A 26,656-nucleotide genomic window follows, 5' to 3' on the forward strand; every position below is an offset into this window, starting at 1 on the left:
TCTTATAGCAATTTGGCAAAATCTTAGATGTGGAAATCATCTTTAACGAGCGTGGTTCTAAGGTACATGGTGTTTCAGTTTTACAATTTTTTTGTGTCAAACTCGTGTTGTCTAGAAAAAGCAGTCGACGCACAAATTCATATTCCAGGAACATAGATAGTTCTGCCTGAATTAGTTTAAAATTAACTTGAACTAAGAACAGTTTCAATTCAATCTGTGTCTATTATATTATATTGCCAAATTGCACATTTCATCGTTCTATATTCACAGTAAAACTAAAATCAATATCTCAAGGTCAATTGTTGATATAACCAACTACCCTTGCCCTGCTTGCACCTCTCTCAGAGCACTGGAAGATCAAATATCACATATTAATTTGTAGTAGTAATTTGTAGTATATTTTGAACTGGGGCTGTCTTTGGACCATAGTGAATGACTTTTACAAACAGAGGCAAGAATGCTTATTGAGAAAGGCCTAAATAGTTTAATGCTGAACTACAGCAAAACACAATGTGCATAGTCATTTAATCCAGTCCAATCCAATTTTATTTATAAAGCAACTTAAAAACAATACAGTTGGCCAAAGTGCTGCACACAAACATGAGGACAAGTAAAACACATAAAAGAATAAAAGAACAGATGGAAAAACTTGTATACAACTAACATCTCAAACAGAGTTAAAAGCCAAAGCAAAGTATATGTTTTAAGGCCAGATTTAAAAACAGGAAGTGAGTTAGGCTGCCTGATATGCATTCCACAATTTCAAAGCTTCCTCTTTGTTTTGGGCACAACTAAAATTGAATGATCTACTCACATGTTAAATAATAATAAATAATATCACATTAATGAGGGACAATATGATGTTGATTTTGAAGAAAATGTTTTGTATTGATGTGATGAATACCTTTCCACTAATATTATTGTATTAACAAAGCAAAGAGTCAAGGTATATCAATAGTGGTACAGTGCCTTTAAAAAGTATTCACCCCCTTTGATGTTTCATCCTTTTATTGACATTATAAATCAGTCATGGTCAATAAAAGTTGGCGACTTTGATAAAAAAAAATCTAAAAAATACCTGATTAATGTCAAAGTGAAAACGGGTTTTTACAAAGTAATGAAGTCAATTAAATATAAATATGTAAGGTGAAATGGTGGGAGTAAATACTTTTTATGGGCACTGTATAATAAAATGTCCTCCTTAGAACAACATAGTTAGAGCATTGCCTGTTCCTTTTAAGGGTTATGTGAATTTTGAAGTAGTATTATATACTGTTTATGTGTTTTTTTGCTTCGTATTATTGTGCTGTGTCTTTTTTTATTGCTGATGCCATGTCATAAAGAACTTTATTTTCCCTTTCAGTCTATGGTAGATTTAATTTACTGTGTAATGACTTCATCAGAGAACTCTATTTGCTGAAGCACCTTACAATATGGGAACTTTGCAGTAGATTATTTATGTCTGACTGCATTTCATGCAATTGATATGAGACCCCGCTGTAAAAGCAAGTATTTACTATTGAGTCATGTTATTAACCCTTGAGGCTTAAATGTAATAGGCCAGTAAAGGTAATAGATGACAGAAAACAGTCAAAGGCTTCAATTCTAATTACAGTTAATGAAATGTCTTCTGAGCAGGGTTACAATACAGTTAATTCTTTCTCTGTTATTTTAATTAGTGTTAAAAATTCATTGGCTCTATGACTAAATCCACTTCTCATAGTGTAACTGCCCAATCATAGTTTAGCATCAGGCACATCAGGCCTGTCCATCTGTAGCTTTCTGAACAAGCAGCCATATTAAATATTCACATTGTTTGGAGGGGTCTGTCTTTTTTTCACCTTTCAATAATTGAAAACACAACGAAAAAAGGAATGCCTTAACCCCCTAACATCAGCATGTATGGCTATCTATCTCACTGCATACAGTGGAAGGTGTTTGTGGGGTTACAGGTCATGTGAGTAATGCCTAATGCAGGACATCTTCTGCATGGGAGCTGTTCCTGGGTGCTGCTGTATCAGAGTGCAGGCCTTAGTAACTTTGCACGCCATGTTTTGAGTTTCCATTTTCTCTCTAATGTTGACTATAATACAAAGTTATGCACATGTTGTTCTTAACTCTCTCCATCCTGCTTGCAGGGTTTTGGGTTCGTTACATTCGAGCATAGTGTGGACGCCGACAGGGCAAGAGAGAAATTACACGGCACCGTGGTAGAAGGTCGTAAAATAGAGGTGCATGTCCTCAAATATTTCTTTGTACTTTGTACCTGTCTTCTTTTCTCTATTTGTATGTTTTGTGTGTACCTGTGTGTTTGTGTGTGTCTTTGTGTGTGTCAGTCTACTGCTACACTCACCTTTGTCTTTCTCATGACATGTTTCATCATTTCCCTTTCCGTGTGCACTTTCATTAACCCAAACACAACTATTGCAAATGTTGACATCAACTAATTCAACATTACTTCTACTACTTACTGTATGTGACAATCTTTGCTTGTTATATTTTATTTCTATTTTATTTATGTTCCTTTTCCCAATTTTTCTTAATTTGTATTGTCAAGAAAATTCACACTACCCCTATAATTGTGTTTAAGGAAGTGCACAGACTTCTTTGAAGTTTACTAATGAACGTTCAAAAGCATCTAAGTTCTTCTATATGTTTAATAATGAAGGGAGGTTTTTCTCAGAAAAAATATTTTGACCCAAGTTTCAAGATGATGGTAATAACTGAAGTCTTGACTGGCATAGGTAGCTTTTTCTCTCACACCCAACACCCAACAGAATCCATGACATCCACATTCTACTGTGTGACTGCTGTGGGAGTCTACACAGTCATTTCACAAATTTACTTTGGGCTGTACTTGGAATGGAATTGCATAGGTTGTGGTACGTGTTATTACAAGTTACAGTTTTCCATTAGTAATCCTTCTTCAATAAATCCCAAGCAATGTCTGCATCTCTCATACTTACAATATATATAATTCCATGATTGTACCCTCACCGAAGTTATAGTACCCTGGCACCACAGCACGTGTCTTTAATTCATTAACTTTTTTGGGAAGTATGCTGAGCAAGGTTGCCTATAGACATTTTTTAGCTATTCCCAAGTGATAATGAGATATTTCCATAGCAGAAGGGATGTGAAACAACTCTAGCAGTTTGTGGTCTTGCCTGAGATCTCCTTCCAGTTGGACATCATAAAACCCATACATAAATGAAGCAAAGTGAAGGAGGAATTTTATTCATAAAGTACCTAGCCAGTAGCCAATGTGCAAATAAATTTCACTCAAAGCTCACCACCAAAGGGGAGGTTTGAGATCAACACTGACTAGTAAATGGACAGCTTTGTATCGGGTTCAGCTGTGTTTTTACCATGAGAGTTTGCTGCAGTGTCTGCGTATGTAGAACCATTAGTCCTTTGTTCCGTTAACAACACCCCAAGATGTACAAACTCTTTAATATATATATATATATATATATATATATATATATATATATATATATATATATATATATATATATATATATATATATATAGCGCTCATGGTTTCTAGCAAAGATATGCAATATATCCTATCACCTTTAACTTTTATCTGCTGGGGTTCTGAGCATTAGTGGTACATGTAATGTTAGATGTTATGTCTTGAAACAAGTAATACTTATTGCAATCCACCCACAGTCATTTAGGACACAGGCCCTATTTACAGAAAACTGGCCATTCTAATCTCAAGCATAATCTCTGTAGGCTGAACGTTTTCCTCCATTAAAGACAGGAAGTTTAAAACTTAACCCATAAAAAATACACAACTCTCCAAGGTCATATAAATCACCATAAATATACTGTCAAAGATAGAATTAACAAACAGTTGATCTACAACATAGTGGTGGAGCAGCTGGAATATTTGCAGTCAAATAGTCTGTGTCAATTTACAACAAAATTAATTTACACTTGTCTTCTTTGCATGTTTAAACAATCATTCATGTCATTAAAGTGCAATAAATTAAGCTTAGTCTTTAGCCTGTTCAGTCTCACAATATAACTTTCTCTCTCCTCCTTCCACTCACCCCAACTGGTGGAGACAGATGGCCACCCACCCAGATCCTGGATCTGCTGGAGGTTTTTTTCCTCTATAGATAGTTTTTCCTCTCCACTGTTGCCTAAAGCTTGCTCTAATGGGATTGTTGGGTTTTCTATATCATTTTTTGTATAATTATTCTCTGTAAGGTCTTAAACCTTACACTGTAAAGTACCTTGAGATGACTTCTGTTGTGATTTGGCGCTATACAAATAAAATTGAATTGAATTGAATAACTTGTATGTTTCAAGTTAGGGTGAGGGTTAACCCTAACCCTAATCCTAAATGTCCCTTTTTACCTCCACTTTTGTAACACAGTAGTTTAGGTAATTGTTTTGCCTTTGCAAAGCCTTTTCAGGTCTATATATCCTGAATGCATACCATGAACATGCAGCTCACTCTAGCTCTCGTTAGTGTAGTGGTAAGATCACCGCCTGCCATGTGGGGGACTGGGGTTTAATTCCCAGCCGTAGCCTACCTCCAGTAGGGGTGCTTAGACAAGACCTCCTTATGCTTACCCCGCCTTGTAAGTCGCTTTGAATAAAAGCATCTAATAAATGACTAAATGTAAGCTCTGCTACTGTCATGATCCAAACCTAATGTCAGCAAAATTCAATACAGTTCAATTCAATTTTGTTTAGCACCAAATCACAACAGAAGTCATATCAAGGCACTTTACAGTATTTAAGATTTAGGCCTTACAAATATAACTGTATACATAATTCTATAGAAAACCCAACAACCCCACTTAAGCAAGCACTGGGCACCTAGTGGAGAGGAAAAGTCCCTTTAGATGAAGAAGTTTCCCCTGATAGTTTGTTTGCAGTACATCTAGACTCATTGAGCTCCCATCTATAGAATACTCCTGTTCTGTTCTCAAAAATAACAACATATATATTCCCTGTCTACATAATCTAGTAGTAGTTCGTGACAAAAAGTTTCACACATGCAAATCAACAGCAATTTTTCTTGTACTTAGTTGAAATGGTCACACATTTCCAAAGTGGGGAAAAGTCCGATATTTTGGTTGTATAATTGAGTTATAGTTGCACAAAGGTGAAATTCAAATACGCTTTTGGACAGGCCATTAACATAAGAAATTTTAGAAATTATATATATATATATATATATATATATATATATATATATATATATAGTAGCCCAAGTCAACTGTCACCAATGTCCACTCCTCTGAGCCTCTATCCATCCGTCCAGCTCTTTGTAAAGCACTACAAAATCCCTATTTTAAGATTGGTTTGACTACTGACTCCCAGTTAAAACTTTCCGGCTCAATGATTCCACAATGGTGGAACGACCTATGTACTACCATATACTATGACCTAACAGCTGCAAGATTGTGCACTGCTTCATGTAGCAAGGCACAGGTGGCAGTATACCATTAGCTAAAAAAGTGCTAAGGTAATTGAACAGCATCTGTGTAATGTGTAATATGTGGATGACATGAATTTACATATTCGGTACTTGTGTATCATTACACATCTATGAAACTGGGTCCTTTCAGAGTGTTTGCAAGTTCTCTATTTGAGAGCTTAGCTAATATGTATGTTTTTATCTCTATACTGAAGCAAACAATATATTTTGGTCCAAACCAATCAGTTTGAGTTATGCTTTAGGAAAACCATCTAATTGTTTGCAAAGAGACAGTTTGTCAGTGCAATGATTGCAAAGTTTTCTTGGCCAAGTGAGTAAGATGCTGCTTATTCCTTTCTCATCCCCTCCTCCCCCACCATCCTTCAATGGTAGCTTGTTTAGGGCCCCATCCAACACAGTTACAACGGTAACAGTACACAAACAAGTGGGAGGGGCCAAAAGATTTGGGAATGGTAAGTGTGGGCAAGCAAGCCATTCTGCCAGCATTTCCTCTCACCCTTCCTCTCTCTTTGGAACGTTTGCAACGCTAAAACTCACGTGACATTTCTTTGTTGTTCAGTTGATGCTGTATATTGACATACATATATATTTTCTTGCGTGTCGGCGTGCGTGTCCATTCACTAAATGTTCTCCTGAAGTTGCGTGTGCGAGAGATACTGACTGAGATATGAATTCATTTTGCACATCTGAGATTGATCATCTCGTCTATTACTTTATCTTTTTATTTACTTAAGAAGACAATGCACTCTTATTTTCATTTGCCCTAATAAATGTTCTTGAATTTGGAATGATTGATTGACATTTATCTATTTTCTTTGGTTGTTTTTTATCTTTATAGTTATTCTTGCAATGAACTAGAGAGGCTGTTGTCCAAGTGTAAATGCTTTGTGTTGCTTTAGTCACAACAGTTCTTCTCACATTTAAAGGTTTACTGGATGTTGCATAATGCTCCCAACATATTCTTCTCTCCCGGTCCCCAATGACATTTTCTTTATTTTTTTTGTCCTTGTTTTCTTCCAAATTGCATGCATCTTTACATTTACAAAATATAATTTTGCCAAATGCATCTGTTGTTTCTTTCCTTTGTCTGTATGTTATTGAAATGTCACAACAATTGGGGAGAGCATGCTGGAAAACATCATAAGATAGAATATATGCAAAAGAAAATGAAACTGTTTGTTTTGGATGTGTTTTAAGTGTATCTGAATGCAATTTTGAAAACACATAAATTACATCGATGTTTGCAAAGACACAGTGTACTGCTTTCTTTGTGTACAACATTTGGAATCTTTGCATGCAGATGTACTCTAACAAGTACAGTTTTTAATACTTGTGATAAGTGTTATAATTAATGGAACTCGCATTTTCCCTGCTATAGGTCAACAATGCAACAGCCCGAGTAATGACAAATAAGAAGACCGTCAACCCTTATGCAAATGGTAAGGCCAAGTCAGTGTTTACAGTGCCTATAAAATTTTTAACCCTTTTGGAAGTTTTGTTGTCACTTGGCAGCATTTCATCAAAATATGTGGCATTTTTGGCTCAGGAAAATACCCTTTAAATTTAGAGTGAAAGTAAATCTTCAAGTGATGCACATTGATTTAATTAATTACTGATACTTCATAACAGCAGTAATTATTAAGTGTAAAACATTACAAAACAACTTAATTAAGCAAAAACAACCTGCATTAAGCAAGTACAACAACACAAGATTACTCACGCCACCTTGGCGTTACATTACCACCTTGTATCCTTTTATCCCTATTAGCTCTTGGCAATGATTAAAGGCAGTTTAAAATGTACTCCTATTTAGTCTCTTGCAAATAATTTTCTCTTTTCCTCATTCTCATTTCCTCCAACATTAGCTTATTGAGTCTCTTATTAAATTATTAAGTTGATGTACTTTTTTTTTTGTCTGATACAAACAGTATCAGACATTTTCTAGGGCATAGTAGTTTACCTAATGTTAACGTAAAGGAATCACATCTCAATGGGCAAGCAGTATGTATGGTGTAATGGTGCAACATTGAATTAAACTCAGTACCTGTAGGGGAAGCAAATGCCAAAATTACTTTAACAAGTGCTTTGGATTGCTTACACATGTTGTCTTGCTGGGGTTGTTTTTTTCCTCAAGACAACTGCTTTATTGTTATGTTATTATAAAATATAATCAAGTTAAGCCTGTTAACATTTAAATATTTGCTGCAAATTAATCCAGATGGTTTCATTTATTTTAAAACATTGACTGAATACATTCAGGTAAATACTGTATAAGTGCAGTCAACATGCTGCACATATAAACTAACTTTGTTTCATGTTCTGTCTCTTTGTATCTGTCTTTCTCTTGTCTTGCTGTCTGTCTTGTTTTAGGCTGGAAGTTAAATCCAGTGGTCAGCGCTGTATATAGCCCAGAATTCTATGCAGGTAGGAGGACATGCCCTTCTCCATCAGTCACCATCTCCTTTGTCCTTATCTTTCTCCTCCTCATCCTTCTTCTCACTCTCTTCGTCATTCATCATCACCTCTACTTCATCAGCTTTTGTTCCTAGCAACATGCAACCAGACAAAGTCAGTTTATAGCCTGAGAATTACACTTAAACTAGTTGCACAAATTCACAAGCAGATTGTCATCTCTGCAGCAAAACAAACATATTTTGTTAATCCAACTAGCCATAACATAACCAGCAATTTGTCCCAGAATTCATCCGGAACCATTGCCCAGCCCCCACCCTGTCATTAATTATGACCATTAAGGTGAAAAATACCTGAATTTTGTGATAAGAAGAGCAAAGAAAAAAGTCAGAAATTTTAATTTCTACAGACAGTCATTTGCCTAATTCATCCAACATACTTTATATTATAAAAAGGGGTCGTATTGATTTACTTATCTCACCTTTCAGGTACCCAAAATGCCACAGGGGCATGTTTGTGTGTGTGTGTTTCTGTGCATATGTGCATGAAATATACACCGTTATGAGGCTGTTAAAGTAATCAATCTAACAATTTTATTAATAGCCTTTTATAGCTATTTAGGCTGGGACCTGGTCTTTAATTTTACCATCTAAATGTAAAGTTTTTGTGTCATTTTTACCACATTCACATGTCCAAGGTGTTTAGTGGGGACGTCAACAACTGTTGAATCATTCAGCTGATATAATCATTATTTTATGGTTAATGACAACCATTGTATCACCTGCTAAACTAACATTGTATGACATCAATACTAACACTAACAAAAACATTGAACATTGAAATCTGTTACCCAGAAAAGGTTAGGGATATACAGTACTTACTGTTTACCAAAGCACAGGCGTTGATAAAAACATAATGTTGAGTTTCTCTGTGTTAAGCTGAACAGCCAATCAGATTAGTTTCTCACTGGGGTCAGTGGTGCAGGATACACCACAATAATTATGTCAAAAGATGCTCACCTTTGGCCCAACAGCCGACAGTCGGCTTGACATGTCACTTCCCTTAAGGACACAAAGTAGTTGGTTGTAGCTTGACTGTAGATCTGGAGGAGTGTTAAAATGCTAAAATCATAATTTACATCCTATGTTCCAAATGTTTTTCTAGTGTGTCTGTTGAAACAACAACAATATTTATCCTTTTCTTTTGTATTTTTTGTCCTGCAATTACATTAACTAAGGTCACACCATAAATAATCACAAAACAAAGACTGGTTCATAATTCCTTTAATCGAGAACCGACTGCTTCTGATTCTGCTGGATAGAAGATAATCCTGTTGGATTCTTGCCTAGCTATAAAGCAGGAAAGTGTCAGATGATATTTTCATAAAGTTTAAAAAATTGCAACTTTCTTCTACAGTGTAGCTGAACTCTTCTGAATCTGAATGAGTGATAGTCCTGGATGTGCGATGCAAGGGGCCGAGCATAAACAGCACACAGTTAAATTTAGCTTAATATTGAGTGTACGTGTCAGGTCCTTTTTCAATGTTCCAGTCAACTTCACTTTAAACTTCTGAAAATAGGGAAGTATAAACTGTTTCCAGTTTATACAAGTATCCCTTGTATTGAAGCTAAACGTCTACACTTTCATTACAGCTCGATTGCTTGATTAAATCAATTGCAGTACATAGATGCAAAGTTACACAAATTATGTAACTGTTTAAATACAACTGGACCTGATTGACGATTACATTGTATTGTGTCATATAATCTACACAGTGACTGTCACATTTGTCTCATTCAGACATCACACAGAGCAATAACAAGTTACTGTACAAAGATTTTGTTTATGAGAGAAATTCAGTGTTTGCTTTATCCAAAGCAACTTGCAATACAAGGTACAAGTAGGCAGGGCAGCATAAGGAGGTCTTGCCTAAGGACTACTACTGGAGGTAGGCCACAGCTGGGATTTGAACCCCAGTCTCCCACATGGGAGGTGGTGATGTTACCACTACACTAACCAGCCACTACAGTGAATCAAGTATTGAACCACCTCAAGCCTTGATTCACATCAGAACCTGAGTTGGTCACATGGATGTTCAGCAGCTTTTGCCTGTACTACTGTCACAGTCTCTGGTCTCACTTCCTGTTCTGCCCATTTATGGTCTGATTTGGCCTTTCCACTCTCCTTTCTGCCTAAGTACCTCATCAGCCTCACCAGTGCACCAGTCTCTCCATATAAGCACCTCTGCAGTTAACACCAGCCTGCCAGATTGTGCCACTTCGATCCAGAGGAACATCTCCAGCCGTTTCTTTATTTTTTTGGTTTCCCTTTTGGATTATGGACCCTGGACCCTGTTGCCTTTTCTGACTGTGTTTTCTGGTATCAACCTTCGTCTGGGTCTGACCCTTGTTTTGGATGTAACTTGTATTACCTGCTACCCTGGATCTTCTCAGTCTTTCTCGTTTTCAGAAAAAAAAACCTCTCTGTGACTCCTCCACTGGCATCTCCTCCTCCAACTTGACCACTGCCTTTACAACTTCCTCTTTGAGCTATTTGTCAGTAGTAACACTGTGTGGGTGATCCAGCTAGCTGTCATACCTTCCTCTACAATTTAGGTTGCACCTATGCCTTCCAAACAATCAAAAGTGGCTTGTGCTATCTCAACTAACGGGACCAGCAAGACGAAAAGGGATCATCTGAGTGGACAAGTAAGTCACCTGTATGTAATATTTTCATTGAGCTTTGCAAACTCAAGGCATGCCAACCTCTGTCTATTATGCGGTGGGGCTGGCCACTGTGTTCCACAGTGCATCCAGAACATAGCCCTGCAGCTTCCAGTTCAGTAACTGCCTTTGACAATCACTTAATTCACCCCTGTGCTCAGTTCCCATTTTCCTGTATGTTGAAAATCATCACAAACAAATATGTTTTCACATCATCAAATCCCCCCAGCCCCTTTGGATCTTGGAGCCTCCTGGCACCTAAAACACAAGCCACTTATTAAGTGGAGTTCAGGGACAATTTTAGAATGGGGTGTAACCTTTCTAACCTCCTGTCTACATGCCACAACCTCTCCATTCTCAGTCCCTGTGATCATTGCAGGGCATTGGAGAAGTGTCCAAACCTTTCCAATGTTCCCAAATAGTACTTAGACCTGATGTAGGATTTCGACAAACCAAAGGTTACTTCCTTACTACCTCATTGGTCATATGACTGCTCCATTAATCTCTTCCCAGCTACCACTTCTCCATGTGGCCACCTGTACTCACTGTCTGCACCGGAAAGAGAAGCCATTCACCATAGACTGGACAAAGCATTAGCTGCAGGACTCATTTATCCGTCTTCCTGGTCAGCGGGTGCCAGTTTCTTCTTTGTCAGTAGGAAGGATGAGGGTCTGAGACCTTGTATTAATTTCTGTTGCTTAATTCAAAAATTTGTTAAGAATAATTACCTGCTTCCACTAATTTCCTTCCAACTCCAAAGAACCGCAAAGCACTACATCTGTTCCTAGGCTTTGTAAACTTCTACAGGTGATTGATTAAGGGTTATAGTACCATTGTCTGTCCCATGCACCAGCTGACCTCCACCAAGACCAAGCTCCTGTGGACACCGGAAGCCCAGAGAGCTTTTAAAAAGTTAAAGGACCTGTTTACCTCCACACCTATCCTGATCCTGCCTGATTCCAACTACCACTTTCTCGTTGAAGTACATGCTTCCAACATTGGAGTGGGTGCGGTGCTCTCCGAAAGAGCTGAGAGCAATCATAAGATCCATCTGTGAGCCTTCTTCTTATCCTTCTTGTCCATTGACTATCTGTGACCCAAACCTGGACATCAGTTGAAGTTTGGTCTTGCCGGAACGGTTTCCACTTAGTGGTCAAACAAATAGTATGTGTGTGTAAACTTCTGACCATACATTGCAGCTGGATACATTTCAGGACTGAAACTCAAACATTGACTTATTCTGTGTGCGACCTAAACCTGAGTCTTATTCAAAGTTTGTAGTTTATTACAAACACAATGTCTTGAATGTTTACTGTGTTAGCTTATTGAATGTAGCCACATTAGCTACACAGTAATGCTACACTGCTAATGTGGCTAACATTAGCTTCTCTTTAGGCAAATTGCACAGCAGGACAGTCAGGATGTCTTAGAGACATCATGTGAAACTTTTTAAACTACATTTATGGCATTAGTGGAAAGTAAGTAGGTAAAGGTAAAGTAGCATGTTTGTCTGACACCGTAGAAACCTAGTGCAGCTTAGCCGTGTCTGCTGCTAACACAGAATCTCTGTGATCCTGTTGCTGTGTCTTTGTAACTTGTAATTCCTCTGATGTTTTTTTTTTCTTTCATTCCACCTTTATTCATGGTTCACAAACATCACAGACGCATCAGCGAAGAGGTAGGGAGATGTGAGCTCCACCTCAAAAGTGGTTGTTTTTGAGAGAGTCTGTTTGCACTTATTTTCAAATATGCCACTCACTGTCATCTACATGTTTTTTTCAGCACATACAAGCACATTGTTAGACTTCAGGGATGTGTTTTTAAGCTGCAATCCAATATGTGCAGGTTATGTAATACTGATTCCTAAATTGTTTTCTATCTGTATACTGTATGCCAAGCGTTCCTTTTCATTTAGCCCATATCAACAGCAAAGTAGAGTTGGGAAGAGTCATCAATGTGAGTTGTAGGGTCACCAGGCCATTAAGCTCTAAAATCAAGGTGACAAAAGATGAATAGGAGCAATTACCAGCCTCACTCATCTCCTTGTCTTTCTTTGAAAAACTCTTATCCTTTGTCTCAAACCTTCCATTTTTCATTAAGTGAATGAATGATTCACTGTTTCTATTAGCATTTCATTAGATCTCCTTTTTGAAGAGATGTATAATTATTGTTGAAAATGGCACTTTGATCTTCTTTTCAACCTTCACTCACCCCAGCTCTCAAATTAGACTTTGTGTCAGTCGCTCCCCATTAAGATGAATAATAACTTAATAACAGTACCACTGCAACAGCTGCATTTCACTACTGCATTCTGTCTCTTTAGACTTTTTTTCTTAAATTTTTCCAACAAAATTTGAAGTGGGAGGACACTTTACACATTCTCCCCAGGATTCAGATGCTAATGTCAATTGCAGGTGTAGAAAGCAAGTAGAAAGTGTGTTCTATTCACAGAATAGAATGTCATGTTCTATTCACAAAATACAATTTTGTGACATGAGGGAAATTGTGCATCATTTTTTGTCCACTGTCTCCAGTACCAGGTTTTCCCTACCCAGCAGCCAGCGCAGCAGCCTACAGAGGAGCCCACCTACGGGGCAGAGGACGGACTGTGTACAACACATTCCGGGCAGCTGCTCCACCTCCCCACATCCCAGCCTATGGAGGGTAAGCATCATCATCATTTTTACTTTGTCTTGTTGTCACTTCTTGTCACACCTTTTTGGTTTCTCCTGCTCTTTTTCATTTATCCGATGTCAGCTCTTGAATCTCTGTTCTCAGAATCAGCATAACAATGTGCGCCAGCCTCACCTCACAGCAATAACATATTTCCACAGCATGCTGAACCAACAGGTGTGCTCCAAGACCTGAGTCTTTGCAAGTACATTATGGTTACTGAGTAAGGCGGAGTTCATGGACGGAATGGAGGTTCTTAACTTTGTGTTCACTTTTGGAGTTTGGAAAAAAGTTACCAAAAAATAAAAGAAAAACAAACAAAAAAATCTTCCCAGCCCCAACAGCATCCCTGGCTGACCCTTCACAAGCCAAGAAGAGTTGTATTTTGTGGTCAGTCAGATCTGAGTAAGCGCTGCTCTGTTGTTGTTGTTTTGTTTTTTTTTAATCTAATTTGCTCTTCATGACTGTATAAATAGTGACATGACATGTTGCAAATAGACAACAAGGAGGCTGGCTGGGAGTGTAGTTCAGAGGGAGCAGATATTTTTTTCTTCTGCTTACAATAGTCAGTTTTTCATCCAGATGTAACACATTTTTAACAGAATTTCCTAAAAAAAAACATTTCATTACAACTAAATCTTAAATCCTCACGTATTCTTGAAATGTTCAGTATTTCATGTAAATATTTATACAGATTTGCATGGGAGCTAGTGACTAAAAACTGTGCAAAAGCAAAACAAAAACAAACAGGTGAGTGAATCCAGGAAGTGATGCTGCACCAGCTGGTCTGAGGGTGGAACTGTAACAAAAAACAATAGCTTAAACTGACTGATGAGCACTATTACATAGTTTAAGAGCAAATGAAAATGAATACCATTGCTGTAGCTAATTTACCAGATTTTATTTGTACAAATATTAAAACCAAACATTGGTTGTTTTTCTTTATTTAAAGTGTTACAAATTATCAGTTAATTTCATAAATATAAACAGTAGTTTCAAGTATATCACAGAGTACAGTAACTCTAGAAATAAAAGCTGATATTGAAATAACAGCCTTACAAATAATTACCATGGTTGTTCATGCTCAGTGAAACTCGACAATTTGTGAAATTACAAAAACTTCTACCAAAATAAAGAGATTATGCCATTTGACAATACTTGCAAAGCAGAACAAAGTAAAAGCTGGACTGTTTACACTTTAAAAACCCTTGCCAGTAGAAGCATAAAACATTGCAATAGTGCTTTGCCAAGATTAATTTATAATATAATATAAATATATATATATATATATTTTAAACACATATTTTTACATTTGCACTCTAAATGGTGTAAATCCCAGTGCACTGTGTTGCCTGATTTCCAGTTGTGTTGACTTTTTAAGTCTAAGTGTTTGTGGTGATACATTTTTACACTGCCATAGTGGTTATAATTGTAACACAAACTCTAATATCAAAATTGTTGATTTAACACTTTTTCATATTAACACTGGCCCAATGTTAACTCTAAGGGTGTTACATTTGCAATTTTAGCACTCAGTGAGTATAACATTACTGTTGATGTTGTTTATGGAATTAGCTCTGTGAAAATATACAATGTACAGAATTTATTAAGTCATATGGAGGAAGCGCTAAGTTTAGAAACATACAGCATAATAGCAAATTATAAAAAGAAATGATCTGAAAATATATGCTCTACTATTTAGTGTGGCAATAGAAAATATGCTTCATTCAACACAGATAAAGATGTGTGCATGCTCCTGTTTTTAAAGTACTGTCTGTTGGAGTAACTCCACCACTAACAACACTGTCACTACAGGCTGTAAGCAGCAAAGGAGCCATCACATAGGATTGGGAAGAGACGAGATAGGAGAACACTTGAGCATGGTCTTGACAAAGAGATATGTGCTACAGATTGTACTTTCATTAACGCTGCTGCACCACTTAATTGCCCTGGTGGCAGTGAGATGGTGAAATATTAATGTGTACCGTGATATATTTTTTTATTAAAACTGGTTGAGTGGCAACAGGCTGACTTTAAATAAATCCTGTGACACGGATAGGAAAGCAAGTTTGCTTTGTGTGTGTGTGTGTGTGTGTGTGTGTGTGTGTGTTTGTGTGTGCAGGTGTTCATTAAATGTTTCTTCATGTCTTTAAGGGGGCCTGACATGACAGCCTGTAGTGTCAATAAACCAATATGTACATGTATGTGTGCTGCAATCCCACATAATAAGTTTAATAATTAATTGCTGTCTGGGCCACCTTGACATTTCAGATGTTATTGATTATCAGACATAGCACAAATGGTTGGAAACCAGTGTAATAGCTTCCTATGGTAAAATAGGAAACTTGGCCCATTGAGATACTCCTCTATGTTAAATTTAGCAGTGTGGTCCACATTTATTTGGAAGCTAGATGAGAAATGCCTTCTCTATTACATGTATACACACAGGTTTGTGATGCCAGTACGGGTAAAATACAGTACTTTCATATCAGAACAAGAAAGAAGAAAGACAAGAAATTCTACTGCAGATCAGGGGAAAACAATGAAGAAACACACATTAGGTGATTAAATTACGATTACATTTAAATAAACACACACAAAATGTGATTTCTCCAATAAATAATAGTAATAATAATAAATGATTATAGTCCAATTACTAGACACTGTAGATTAGATTACATTAGATCTTTCAGCTGTATCTCACTAGTCTTTGTTAAGTGAATGTAGTTGGCTCAAGCACATAATAATTAATGTGATGTGTCATGATCTCTGTCAGTGACATGAAACAGTGGTTGTAGATGTGAGGTGGGTCACAACCTCCACCTCTGTTGATGGCGAGTCGCTGACCCATCTCCTTGATCTTCCTTGTGTCCGCATGCTGCTGGTCTTGTGGTCAGCTTCAGACTGCTGTTCTGTGGCTGAGGAACTGCTGCTCTATGACTGTTGGACACATACAGAATAATAGGAATTATTAATACATATCACAATATTGTACCTGAGTCAGCTACATTTGCTGAGATGGTCAAACATCCTGGTGCTATATGGAAGAAACATTTTTCAACCTTGTGTTTCAAGGTTTTATTTATTTAATTATTTTGTATTGATTACAAACATTTTAACATCCACAGTCAAATCATAAGTCAACATGCTGTGTGTCCACATGCATGTAGTGGACACAACTTCTTCCATTTCATTGTGAATTTTGTGAACTTTTTTTTTTTTGAGCGGATATACAGTATTTATACACTCAGGCATAAATAAGGAGTAATTCAATTCCTCATATCAAAAAGTGTATCAATTCCATCTGTCCATGAAAGTTTGGACTTCATCTTTCAAGTTGCCAGTTTAGACTCTCAATAACACAAAGCTGAACCTGATGTAGTCTGCATTAAAAAAAGGTCCTTAATGTCTTAGTAATAGTATACTTAAAATAGTATATATTCTACAATCTTGAAAATACATTTGGCATATGATACACAAACATGCACAGAAATAAATACAAAAAAACTCAGTTCATTGTTACCAAATGAGAGATATGCATTCATTAATTTTTGTAGCTGTGCTGATTGGCTGATTGTAAACTCAAGGCACTGAAAACATATTTTGGACCTTCCCAGCCTCCTTTCCCAGCCATTAACAAGCAGAGGGGGTTGCCTGCTGTATTTCCCCTTGGCCTCTGCCGCACTTACAGTATGTCTTTTGGTTTCAGTTGTTTATTGATTGTGGAGATGGGGGTTGGTTGGTAGCTAGCCCAGTGCCTGCATGTCAACATGCACTAATATGGATGTTTTTGTTTTATTGTGTGTTTGTCTGTTTTGTGTTTGCATTCTCTGCAGTGTTGTTTACCAGGATGGATTTTATGGTGCAGATATTTATGTAAGTATTATTTACTGGTATGACATAGCATGCTACAGTGCCATCTCCATCTCCCTTTTGGTATGCACATGCAAGGCCCAAACCCATCATATTCACACATGGCTGCATATTTGACAAAATAATCTTTACTGGTTTTACTGCCCACTATTAGCTTAAATTTCAATTATAAACCTACTTATTATCAAAGCCGGTACATGGTCTGAAACCTGGATCAGTTTCTCTACAAACTGTATGTAATAACAGACCATTAACCAATATTTACGTGAATATAAAACACACAAATACAGTCCAAAAGTAAAGTATGCTGTTCTTTCAATTCTAAGTGACCCCAAGCTTTTGAAAGTTAGTGTACATTCTGATATTTAGTTTCATTAGTTGGTTCATTAGTTTCTAATGATCATGGGAATGTTAAAACTACAAACTAACATTGTGTCTATTATCTGTGTGAACATAAGTCAACATTTTCATAGAGTTATAATAGGTCTCTTTGCAATACTACTACTACTACTACTAATAATAATAATAATAATAATAATAACAAAAATTATAATTTATAATAAATAACACACTATTACATTTGTGATTTCGAAATAAAAGACAAACATATTTATACCAAAAATGCACACAACAATCCCACTGGGATTGTCCCAGATTTTAAGCAGTAATACTGCAGTAGTGGGAGTGCTGTACATGTTGGAAGCTTTAGGGAGTTTCTGACTAATGATGCGCTCTGTGTGCAGGAGGTGCTTAGATAACTCCCATAACATTCAACCTTCTTGCCTTCCCATTAGCCCCTGTGCCCCTGCTGCAGGGATTGACTACCATGCTGAAATCACATTTAATATTCATTCGCACATGGATCAAGAGCCTCTGACAGTGCGTTTATGTTTATCTTGTAAAACTACTATGTAGAAGACGATGCATTTATTTAAGTAATGACTTAGGTAAGATAAGCTACCTTACAAGAAGTCTGCTCATATTTCTTATTTTTCCTGATTTCTGACAAATGCAAAGTCAGGACTTCTTATGAAATGTGCATGACCAACCGAGCACTGTTGAGCTATCATTAATTAAACACTCTTCACGCACACATCAAGTCTTACGGCGGGTCAGCAGGCAGACGCATGCATCCCCTCTTTGCAACCCAGTCTTACATCAAAATGTACAATAGCTGCAGTGGTTCACAACGCAAAAGTGTTGGGGACCAAACTTTGGGGGCTGTAAAATTGTGATATTGCCTGTTTGTAGTGTCCTGCATCCATGTGTGACAGGGTTGCCTTCGTCTTATTGTGATGTGGAAAATAACTTATGTTATGCCAGCACTGTTTAAATAGTGGTGATTGCTCCTGACTCAACTGGGCACAGGAACCCCCAGCCCTTTATCTTTAATTCACTTATCTTACCATAGCTATATGCTATCTTACTTACAGAACATTACAATTAATTTAAAGTAATTTGTATACAATATAGCTTGTAATGGGTATGCACTGATTTTTCCAGACTAAGTACAGTAAAAGTACAAGTAATACCAATATTTGCTGAGAATTAATGTCTGATTTTGATTATAAAAAAAAAAAAAACTGACTTCTGACGATTGATGAGCTGACGATTTTATGTTCAGATTTTGTTATGCTTTCTCTCAAAACGCTTTCCTCGTTCTTGCTCAAATCCTCCTTCTTGCTCTCGGTTCCTGTTGCTCACTCTTAAATCATCGACCTGAGACCGACCCTATAAAATTCACCAGGGAATAGGAAGCTAGAGCTGGCTGACCAATGACATTATCGGTTACACTGTGGATGAGCGCTTACTTATCCCAAATGGAACAGAAGAAAAGTGACTTTAGAACTTCTCTTTCAGCATGGACCGCCAAAGTCAAGGGCCTGAGGTAAGTGTTTGTCTTTGAGTTTCTCTTACATAAGTGCAAAGTTCCGGTTTTTAGATCAGTGTGATCATTCATGCTAACTGTTATATGACAGTTAGCCTAGCACTAACTGCTAGTTTCTGTGTTGTTCATTGCTCCACATTAAATTAGATTAGATTTTAACTATCTTGCTAGGCAACTAACAACAAAGATGAAAGCTGTTAGGTTATCTGTTTTTTTATCTGACTTAAACAGCTAGTCACGTGTTAAGCAGACTCAAACAGCATTAACGAACAAGGTCAGTAAATTGTTGATTACATGTTGTTACAGAATAAATTTAAAGCATTGTTATTACAAATTGTGTTCGTACACCAGTATTTATTAGAACTTTACCAACAGAACCTGCTTAAACGTTATGATTTTATTTATAAGTAATAATACTGTTTATTTATATTATATTTATAATTTATCAATTCCTGCATCCTCCAGGAATTGACAGCATCTCACCGCATGAGGCCGGGCATTAGTGTCAGCTGGGCAGACCTTCTACAGCCCTGTCCAGCTCTCCTAGAGTAACTGACTGTCTCACAGTGACACAGTAACCCTTCTGACAATGGCATGTACTGATGTGTCATCCTGGAGAAGTTGGACCTCTAGTTCACCTGTTATTAATTTCATTAACACCAAATTAGCTGAAACTGATTAACAACCCCCTCGGCTGCTTAACTGACTAGAATAATATCCTAGAGGTTTAAATGACTTGATGCTAAACTGTGATAAAAAAGTGCACCTTTCACCTAAATTATTTATATCAAAAACTAACACAAGAGGAGTGATTCATAAGAAACTAATAAAAATAAAGATGTCTCCTCTCACAGAACAAAATAAAAAGAAAACAATCAAATGTGGACTGTTAAGTATCAGATCTCTGTCATTGAAATGCCTGTTAGTGAATGATTTGATAATTGACCATCGAATAGACTTATTTTGTCTTACTGAAACCAGGCTGCAGCAGGATGAATATGTCCGTCTGAATGAGTCAACCCCCTCAAGTCATGTTAATTATCATGTTCCTAGAAGCCCAGGTCGGGGTGGAGGAGTAGCAACAATCTTCCACTCAAGTTTATTAATCAACTTCATAGTTTGAATTCATTTGAGAGTCTCACTCTTAGCCTCTCTGCTCCAAACTGGAAAAATCAAAAACCAGTCCTGTTTGTTATTGTGTACTGTCCTCCTGTCCCTTACTCTGAGTTTTTAACTGAATTCTCAGAGTTTCTATCTGATTTAGTTCTTAGTGCAGATAAAGTCATTATAGTGGGTTACTTTAATATCCATGTAGATGTTGATGATAACTGCCTTAACACTGCATTTAATTCACTATTAGACTCCATTCGTTTTACCCAAAATGTAAATAAACCCACTCACTGTTTTTAATCACACCCTTGATCCTATTCTGACATATGGTGTTGAAATTCATCATTTAATAGTTTTTCCCCAAAACCCTCTTTTATCTGACCATTTTCAAAAACCTTTTGAATTTATAGTACCAAACTTTACTACACCTATGGATAAGATTCACTGCAGTAGATGTTTATGTGAAAATGCTGTTGACAAATTTATGATTCCATCTTTTATTTCAGAGCCATGTAACAACACAGAGGAGGGCAGTCATTTCAATGTTACTCCAGCACAAGTGGACTATCTTGTTGATAGTACTGGTGCTTCACTTGGAACAATACTTGATACTGTTGCTCCTCTGAAAAAGAAACTAGTGAATCAGAGGAAGTTAGCTCCATGGTACAATTCACAAATCCGCAGCTTAAAGCTGGAAAGGAGGTGGTGTTCCACCAAGCTACTTGAATATTGCCTAGCCTGGAAAGATAGTTTAATAATATATTTAAAAAAAGTCCTCCGTAAAGCTAGAACCTCATATTACTCCTCATTAATAGACGCAAATAAGAACAACCCCAGGTTTCTTTTCACCCCTGTAGCCAGGCTGACAAAGAGCCATAGCTCTGTTGAGCCTAGTATTCCGTCCACTCTCAGCAGCAATGATTTTAAGAATTTCTTTACAAATAAAATCATAACTATTAGAGAAAAAGTTTATCAGATCCTCCCTGCATACTGCATGGATTTGTACAACAGCTCTAGATTCATTTGTTAGACCAAATTCAACTGCTTCCTTCCCGTAGATCATTCTGACTTAATTTCAAAAAATGTATTCTATACAAATTTACTCTATATATGTCTCCTTAAGGCAATATTATTAAGAAACACTCACACACTATACATTTTGATTGCTATGCAGATGATACCCAGCTATACCTATCTATGAAAACAGAAGAAAGTAATCAATTAATAAAACTTCAAGTTGCTTAAAAGACCTAAAGGCCTGGATGTCCTCCAATTTCCCTCTCCTAAATTCAGATGAGACAGAGGTTAATTTGTTTGGTCCTAAAAATCTCAGAGACACTATGTCTAATCACATTTGATAAATTCATACCATAGATAATACTCAAGTAATACTGTAAGAAATCTTGGAGTTATCTGTGACCAGGATATCTCCTTCACTTCATACATCAAAGAAATCTCTAGAACTGCCTTTTTCCACCAGAGAAACATTAAAATTAAGAGCATCCTCTCCCAAAGTGATGCTGAAAAACTAGTCCATGAATTTGTTACTTCCAGACTGGACTATAGTAATTCCTTATTAATAGGATGCCCTAATAACTCATTAAAAAGCCTCCAGTTAATCCAAAATGATGTAGCCAGAGTTCTGACTGGAATTAGCAAGAGAGATCCTATTTCTCCTACCTTAGCTTCTCTCCATTGGGTCCCTGTAAAATTCTGAATTGAATTCAAAATTATTCTCCTCACTTATACATCACTTTATAATCATGCTCCATCTTATCTTAAAGACCTCATAGTTCCATATTTTCCCAGCAGAATTCTCCGTTCTCAGACTGCAGGTTTACTTGTGGTTCCTAGAGTTTCCAAATGCAGAATGGGAGGCAGAGCCTTTACTTATCAAGCCCCTCTCCTGTGGAACCAGCTCCCAGTTCAGATTTGGGAGGCAGACACCCTCTCCACATTTAAGACTAGACTTTATAAAGCTTATAGTTAGAGATGGATCAGGTGACTCTGAACCATCTCTTAGTTATGCTGATATAACTTAGTCGGCTGGGGGACCTCTACTGACACACTGAGCTCTTCTCCTCTCTCCTTTCTCCTCCATTCATTCAAATGCCACCATTCCATGTCATTAACTTTGTGTCTTCTCTCTCCTGTAGTTTTGTTTCCTCCTCTCTGTCTCCCTCTCTCTCTGTACTTTTCTGCAGGTATCCTCGGCCTGGAGCTGTACATCTCAAGAATCCAGTTGACCTGCCCAATGCTTTTGCTGCTTGTTGTTGTTTTTGTGCCTGCTGTGCTTTTCTCTCTCCTCTTTCCACTCACTGCAACCAGTCGAGACAGATGGCCATCCACCATGAGCCTGGTTCTGCTGCATGTTTCTTCCTCCAAAGGGAGTTTTTCCTCTTCACTGTTGCCTAGTGGTTGCTCAAATGGCATTGTTGGGTTTTCTATATCATGTTTTATATAATTATACTCTATAAGGTCTTAAACCTTACACTGTAAAGTGCCTTGAGATAACATCTGTTGTGAACTGGCACTATACAAATAAAACTGAATTGAATTAAAAAACAATTAAATTTTGTGTAAGGTGTAAAAAAAACACTTTACACGAAGTGAACTTTGTGTAAAGTGTAAAACAAACTTTCAATTTCATATAGGTTTTCTATGCACACCTATGATAAAATACTTGTATTATCTGTGACAGTTTTTCATTAAAACAGTGACTGATACTGCTGAGCATTCAATTTCATTAAACTGGAAATATGAATATACAACATATTCACTGGCAAATTAATGTAAGCGTGCACAAACTGAAATTAGGATCAGGTGACTCTGAACCATCTCACTATAGTAAGAGGAGTGAACTTTGTGTAAAGTGTAAAACAAACTTTCAATTTCATATAGGTTTTCTATGCACACCTATGATAAAATACTTATGTTTATCTGTGACAGTTTTTCATTAAAACAGTGACTGATACTGCTGAGCATTCAATTTCATTAAACTGGAAATATGAATATACAACATATTCACTGGCAAATTAATGTAAGCGTGCACAAACTGAAATTAAAACAACCATTAGTTTACATGACCAACAAGATTTTACATTTGTTTTCACTGTCAACCACAACTCTAACAGTTAACATTCTTGATATCTAAACCATTGAGAATTCTTGTCCTTGATAAAACGCAGGACTACTTTGAAATATTTTCATGTTATCATGTGTTGAACAGGTAAGGTGATGGTGCTACTGCAAGCTGCGACAGTTGGATAACATATCTTATGTTTTCCAAAATGCATTTGGCAGTGATGATCAAATTTCACAGCACTTTAAAACTTTTATGTTGTTATGACCTTTCAAGTAAATTAACCTTAAATGTATGTGTACACTGCTCTTCATAATAGCATAACAATTAATGACTTCATTATGCTTTTACAAAAGAAAATAACCTGGTCATTTCTTATTGAACTGTGGATCTTGCTGGTGCCATTAACTGTTGTTGTGCCTGCTCTGGGTGTAGTGTTGTCTGGTCCTCTTGCAACTGGCTGTTAAGCAAAGACAATAAATTTCTTGCTGCATCTTAGATGGAGTTTCTCTGTAGGTATAGAAAATGTCTTATTAATTAGTCTTTTGTAAACTATAATCATTAAAATCCACCATAATTGCAATGCATGTGGATGATACTCTTTACACAGAGGCATAAATCACTATCACAACTAATAAACAGTGTTTTTATGTTCAAAATTGCAGTGACATATCATGGTCGATACCACTAACATTTTCCACTTAACGATGGCACTTGAAATCGTTAAGTGGAAAATGTTAGTGGTATCAGTCGGTAGAACTAGTTGACGTAATAGTAAAGTAACACATGGTCTAAGCTAAACATTTAGCTGGCTTGTGACAGTAGCGCTCAAACTTTCACCCACTTTTGTAACACCGTAGTGGAGGGCTACAACGGAGCTAATGCTAAGGTTGAGAGCATCCCTGACTAAACATGCAGGTTCGCGTGTTTGCTTTAAGTCTAGAACGGCCGGGAAAAGACTTAACTTTATAGGTAATGTTAAAGCTTGGAATAAAAAGCTAGCTTTACATTGTATGAGCAAACCAAAATTTTTGGTTAGCATTAGGCTAACTGTCAGTTAGCATGAATGATTACACTGATTTAAAACCCGGAACATTACACTTATGTAAGATAAATTCCATAAAAATGACATGGCAGTCCATGCTGAAATAGAAGTTCTGAAGTCACTTTTATTCTGTTCTTTATGGGAAAAGTAAACGCTCATCCACAGTGTAACTGATAATGTCATTGGTCAGCCAGCTCTGGCTTCCCATTCCCTGGTGAATTTTGATAGGGTCCTCTGATAGATCAGTCAACGCTGAAACGAGCGTGAGATGATTTGAGAGCGAGCAACAGGAACCGAGAGCAAGAAGGAGGATTTGAGCAAGAACACTGGAAATCTGAGAGCACAAACACAGATTGGAACACGAGCAGAGCAAATCTGAGCATGAGGATAAGGATGCACCAGCACTGCACTGGCTTCCTGTAGCTGCTGCATCAGGTTCAAATCTCTGACTCTTGCGTACAATGCGGTCAACTCAACACTACCAGCTTACCTGAACTCTCTATCCAGATTTACAATCCCTCCCACCCACTGCACTCTGCCAGCAAACAACATCTTGTGGTCCCTCACCTCAAAAGATTCCAGGCTAAACTTTTCAGCTCACTTCTTGTGTTCTTCTTGGTCATGGCAAGTTTTTAGAAACAACATTGTACTGTAAGGGTTTAGTGCATGAAGGAATACACTTTGTCGTTGCTCAACTGTGTGTCAGTGAGTCTCCATCTCCGACAACTGTTGTTTTTCAGCTTTGAAGAGTAACATAAGGAGTAAGGTTGAATGTAATTTCTTACTGATTCCTTGTTTTTAATCTAATATGGTTAAAAATAAAAAAATAAAAATAAAAGAAGCTAAAATGTTCAGATAATAAAATATTTATGTTTTTATCACTGTTCAACTTCATGAATAGCAGTGTGGCTACCCATGGTAGTCAGGCTAAATTACAAAGGAAGATCTTTCACTACGTATATACATGTCCTACTATCATTATATGTTTTTTTCTACAAACTTTGTTCTGCTTTGTGTTATCTAAATGCTTTAGGAACCTGGTAACCAGAAGTTGGTTCTAATATGGAACCTAGTTTCAGTTCCCAACCCTAAGCATCAGTACACAAAGGTTAATAGTGGTTCTTAATTTCTTAATCAAGATTTTAATCTATTAAAACACATGAACATGGGTTAAGTACAGCCTTCCTGACTTTAAGTATGTTAAAGTCAGGAAGGCTGTATTTTAGTCACCTTTCAAAACACACATTGCGTGCACACACACACACACACACACACACACACACTGAGCTGCCATTAGTCACTTGCTCATGACAGTCAGCAGTGGCTATTGACCAACACAGGCCAACCTGTTCATCTTTCTGCCACAGTCCATCATCACACTCACTAAGTATTACTCTCTGAGACAGTTTATAGTTGTCATCATTCATTGTTTATGTCAGGAGAGACACACTGTCTGTCACAGAGCATGAGTGGAAGGTGAAATAATATAAGAAAAGCTGCAGTTGTCACTGCACTACAAACCATGATGATGTCTAAAGACACTAGATTCCTATGCATTTTCTTTCACATATTTCACTGTGGGAAGTCTTTCTTTCACTGCTCTATATAACAAGTCTGGAAGCAGTGTCTTCTATCACTATGCAGTATCATAAATCAGTGAGCCATACTTCCAAGATCTGAATTAGAGGAGAAATCAGATCTGCTTTATGTATGTGGATTTTTAGTAATCAGGTTTCTTTAGTACAGTGAAACTTGTTCTCTTTAAGCCCCTGAGGCAAATTTATAATGTTAAGTTTTATAAAATTTCAATGACCTCAAAAATTTTGTTTTTGCTATATAGCAAAATGGGTATAATGTATATATATGGCAGCTGGGAATCGAACCACTGATCCTATGATTGCCAGACAACAGCTCTACCTATTAAGGCACAGCCACCCCTACTACTACTGTACACACCATACTCTCTACATTTTTATTTGTGAACATAATGAATCACATGCATATTCCTAACTCATGATTTTTGTCATTATTACATTTAAGATTAAGTATTATGTTTTTATTATGTTTAAGTTATATAAGGAAAAATGAAACTATATGGTATTCAAGATATGATGGAGCTTGATTTTTATTTTGTGCTTTATTGTGCTTTTGAGCACATTTTAAATTTATTCTTGATTTTACAGGGAGCCAATGAAGAGAAACTATTTAAGGAGACATTTGATCTCACTTGCTAATTCCAGTCAGAGCATTTTGGATTAACTGGACTCCAAAATGGACTTTATAAGCAGTTATTGGGACAAACTATTAATAGTGAGCTTCACTTTGAGACAGGATGCGCCTAATTTTGACAGTATCCCTCAGGTGGAAGAAGGCAGTTCTAGATATT

General features: G+C 36.9%; 1 protein-coding gene across 4 annotated transcripts in view; it reads left to right on the forward strand.

The window, feature by feature from the left end:
* The window catches only part of rbfox1 (RNA binding fox-1 homolog 1), a 122,289-nt gene that overhangs the window by 74,925 nt on the left and 20,708 nt on the right, over nt 1–26,656 (forward strand). For 3 of the 4 annotated variants that reach the window (XM_026362334.1, XM_026362580.1, XM_026362405.1), the window contains exons 4-9: nt 9–62; nt 2,139–2,231; nt 6,843–6,903; nt 7,835–7,888; nt 13,134–13,263; nt 17,109–17,148. In XM_026362334.1, coding sequence (XP_026218119.1) covers nt 9–62; nt 2,139–2,231; nt 6,843–6,903; nt 7,835–7,888; nt 13,134–13,263; nt 17,109–17,148 — 432 coding nt within the window. The remainder of the gene's footprint in view (nt 1–8; nt 63–2,138; nt 2,232–6,842; nt 6,904–7,834; nt 7,889–13,133; nt 13,264–17,108; nt 17,149–26,656) is intronic. The other variant, XM_026362490.1, reaches the window with a different exon arrangement.

Source organism: Anabas testudineus, chromosome 8 (assembly GCF_900324465.2).
Source record: "Anabas testudineus chromosome 8, fAnaTes1.2, whole genome shotgun sequence".
NCBI lineage: Eukaryota > Metazoa > Chordata > Actinopteri > Anabantiformes > Anabantidae > Anabas > Anabas testudineus.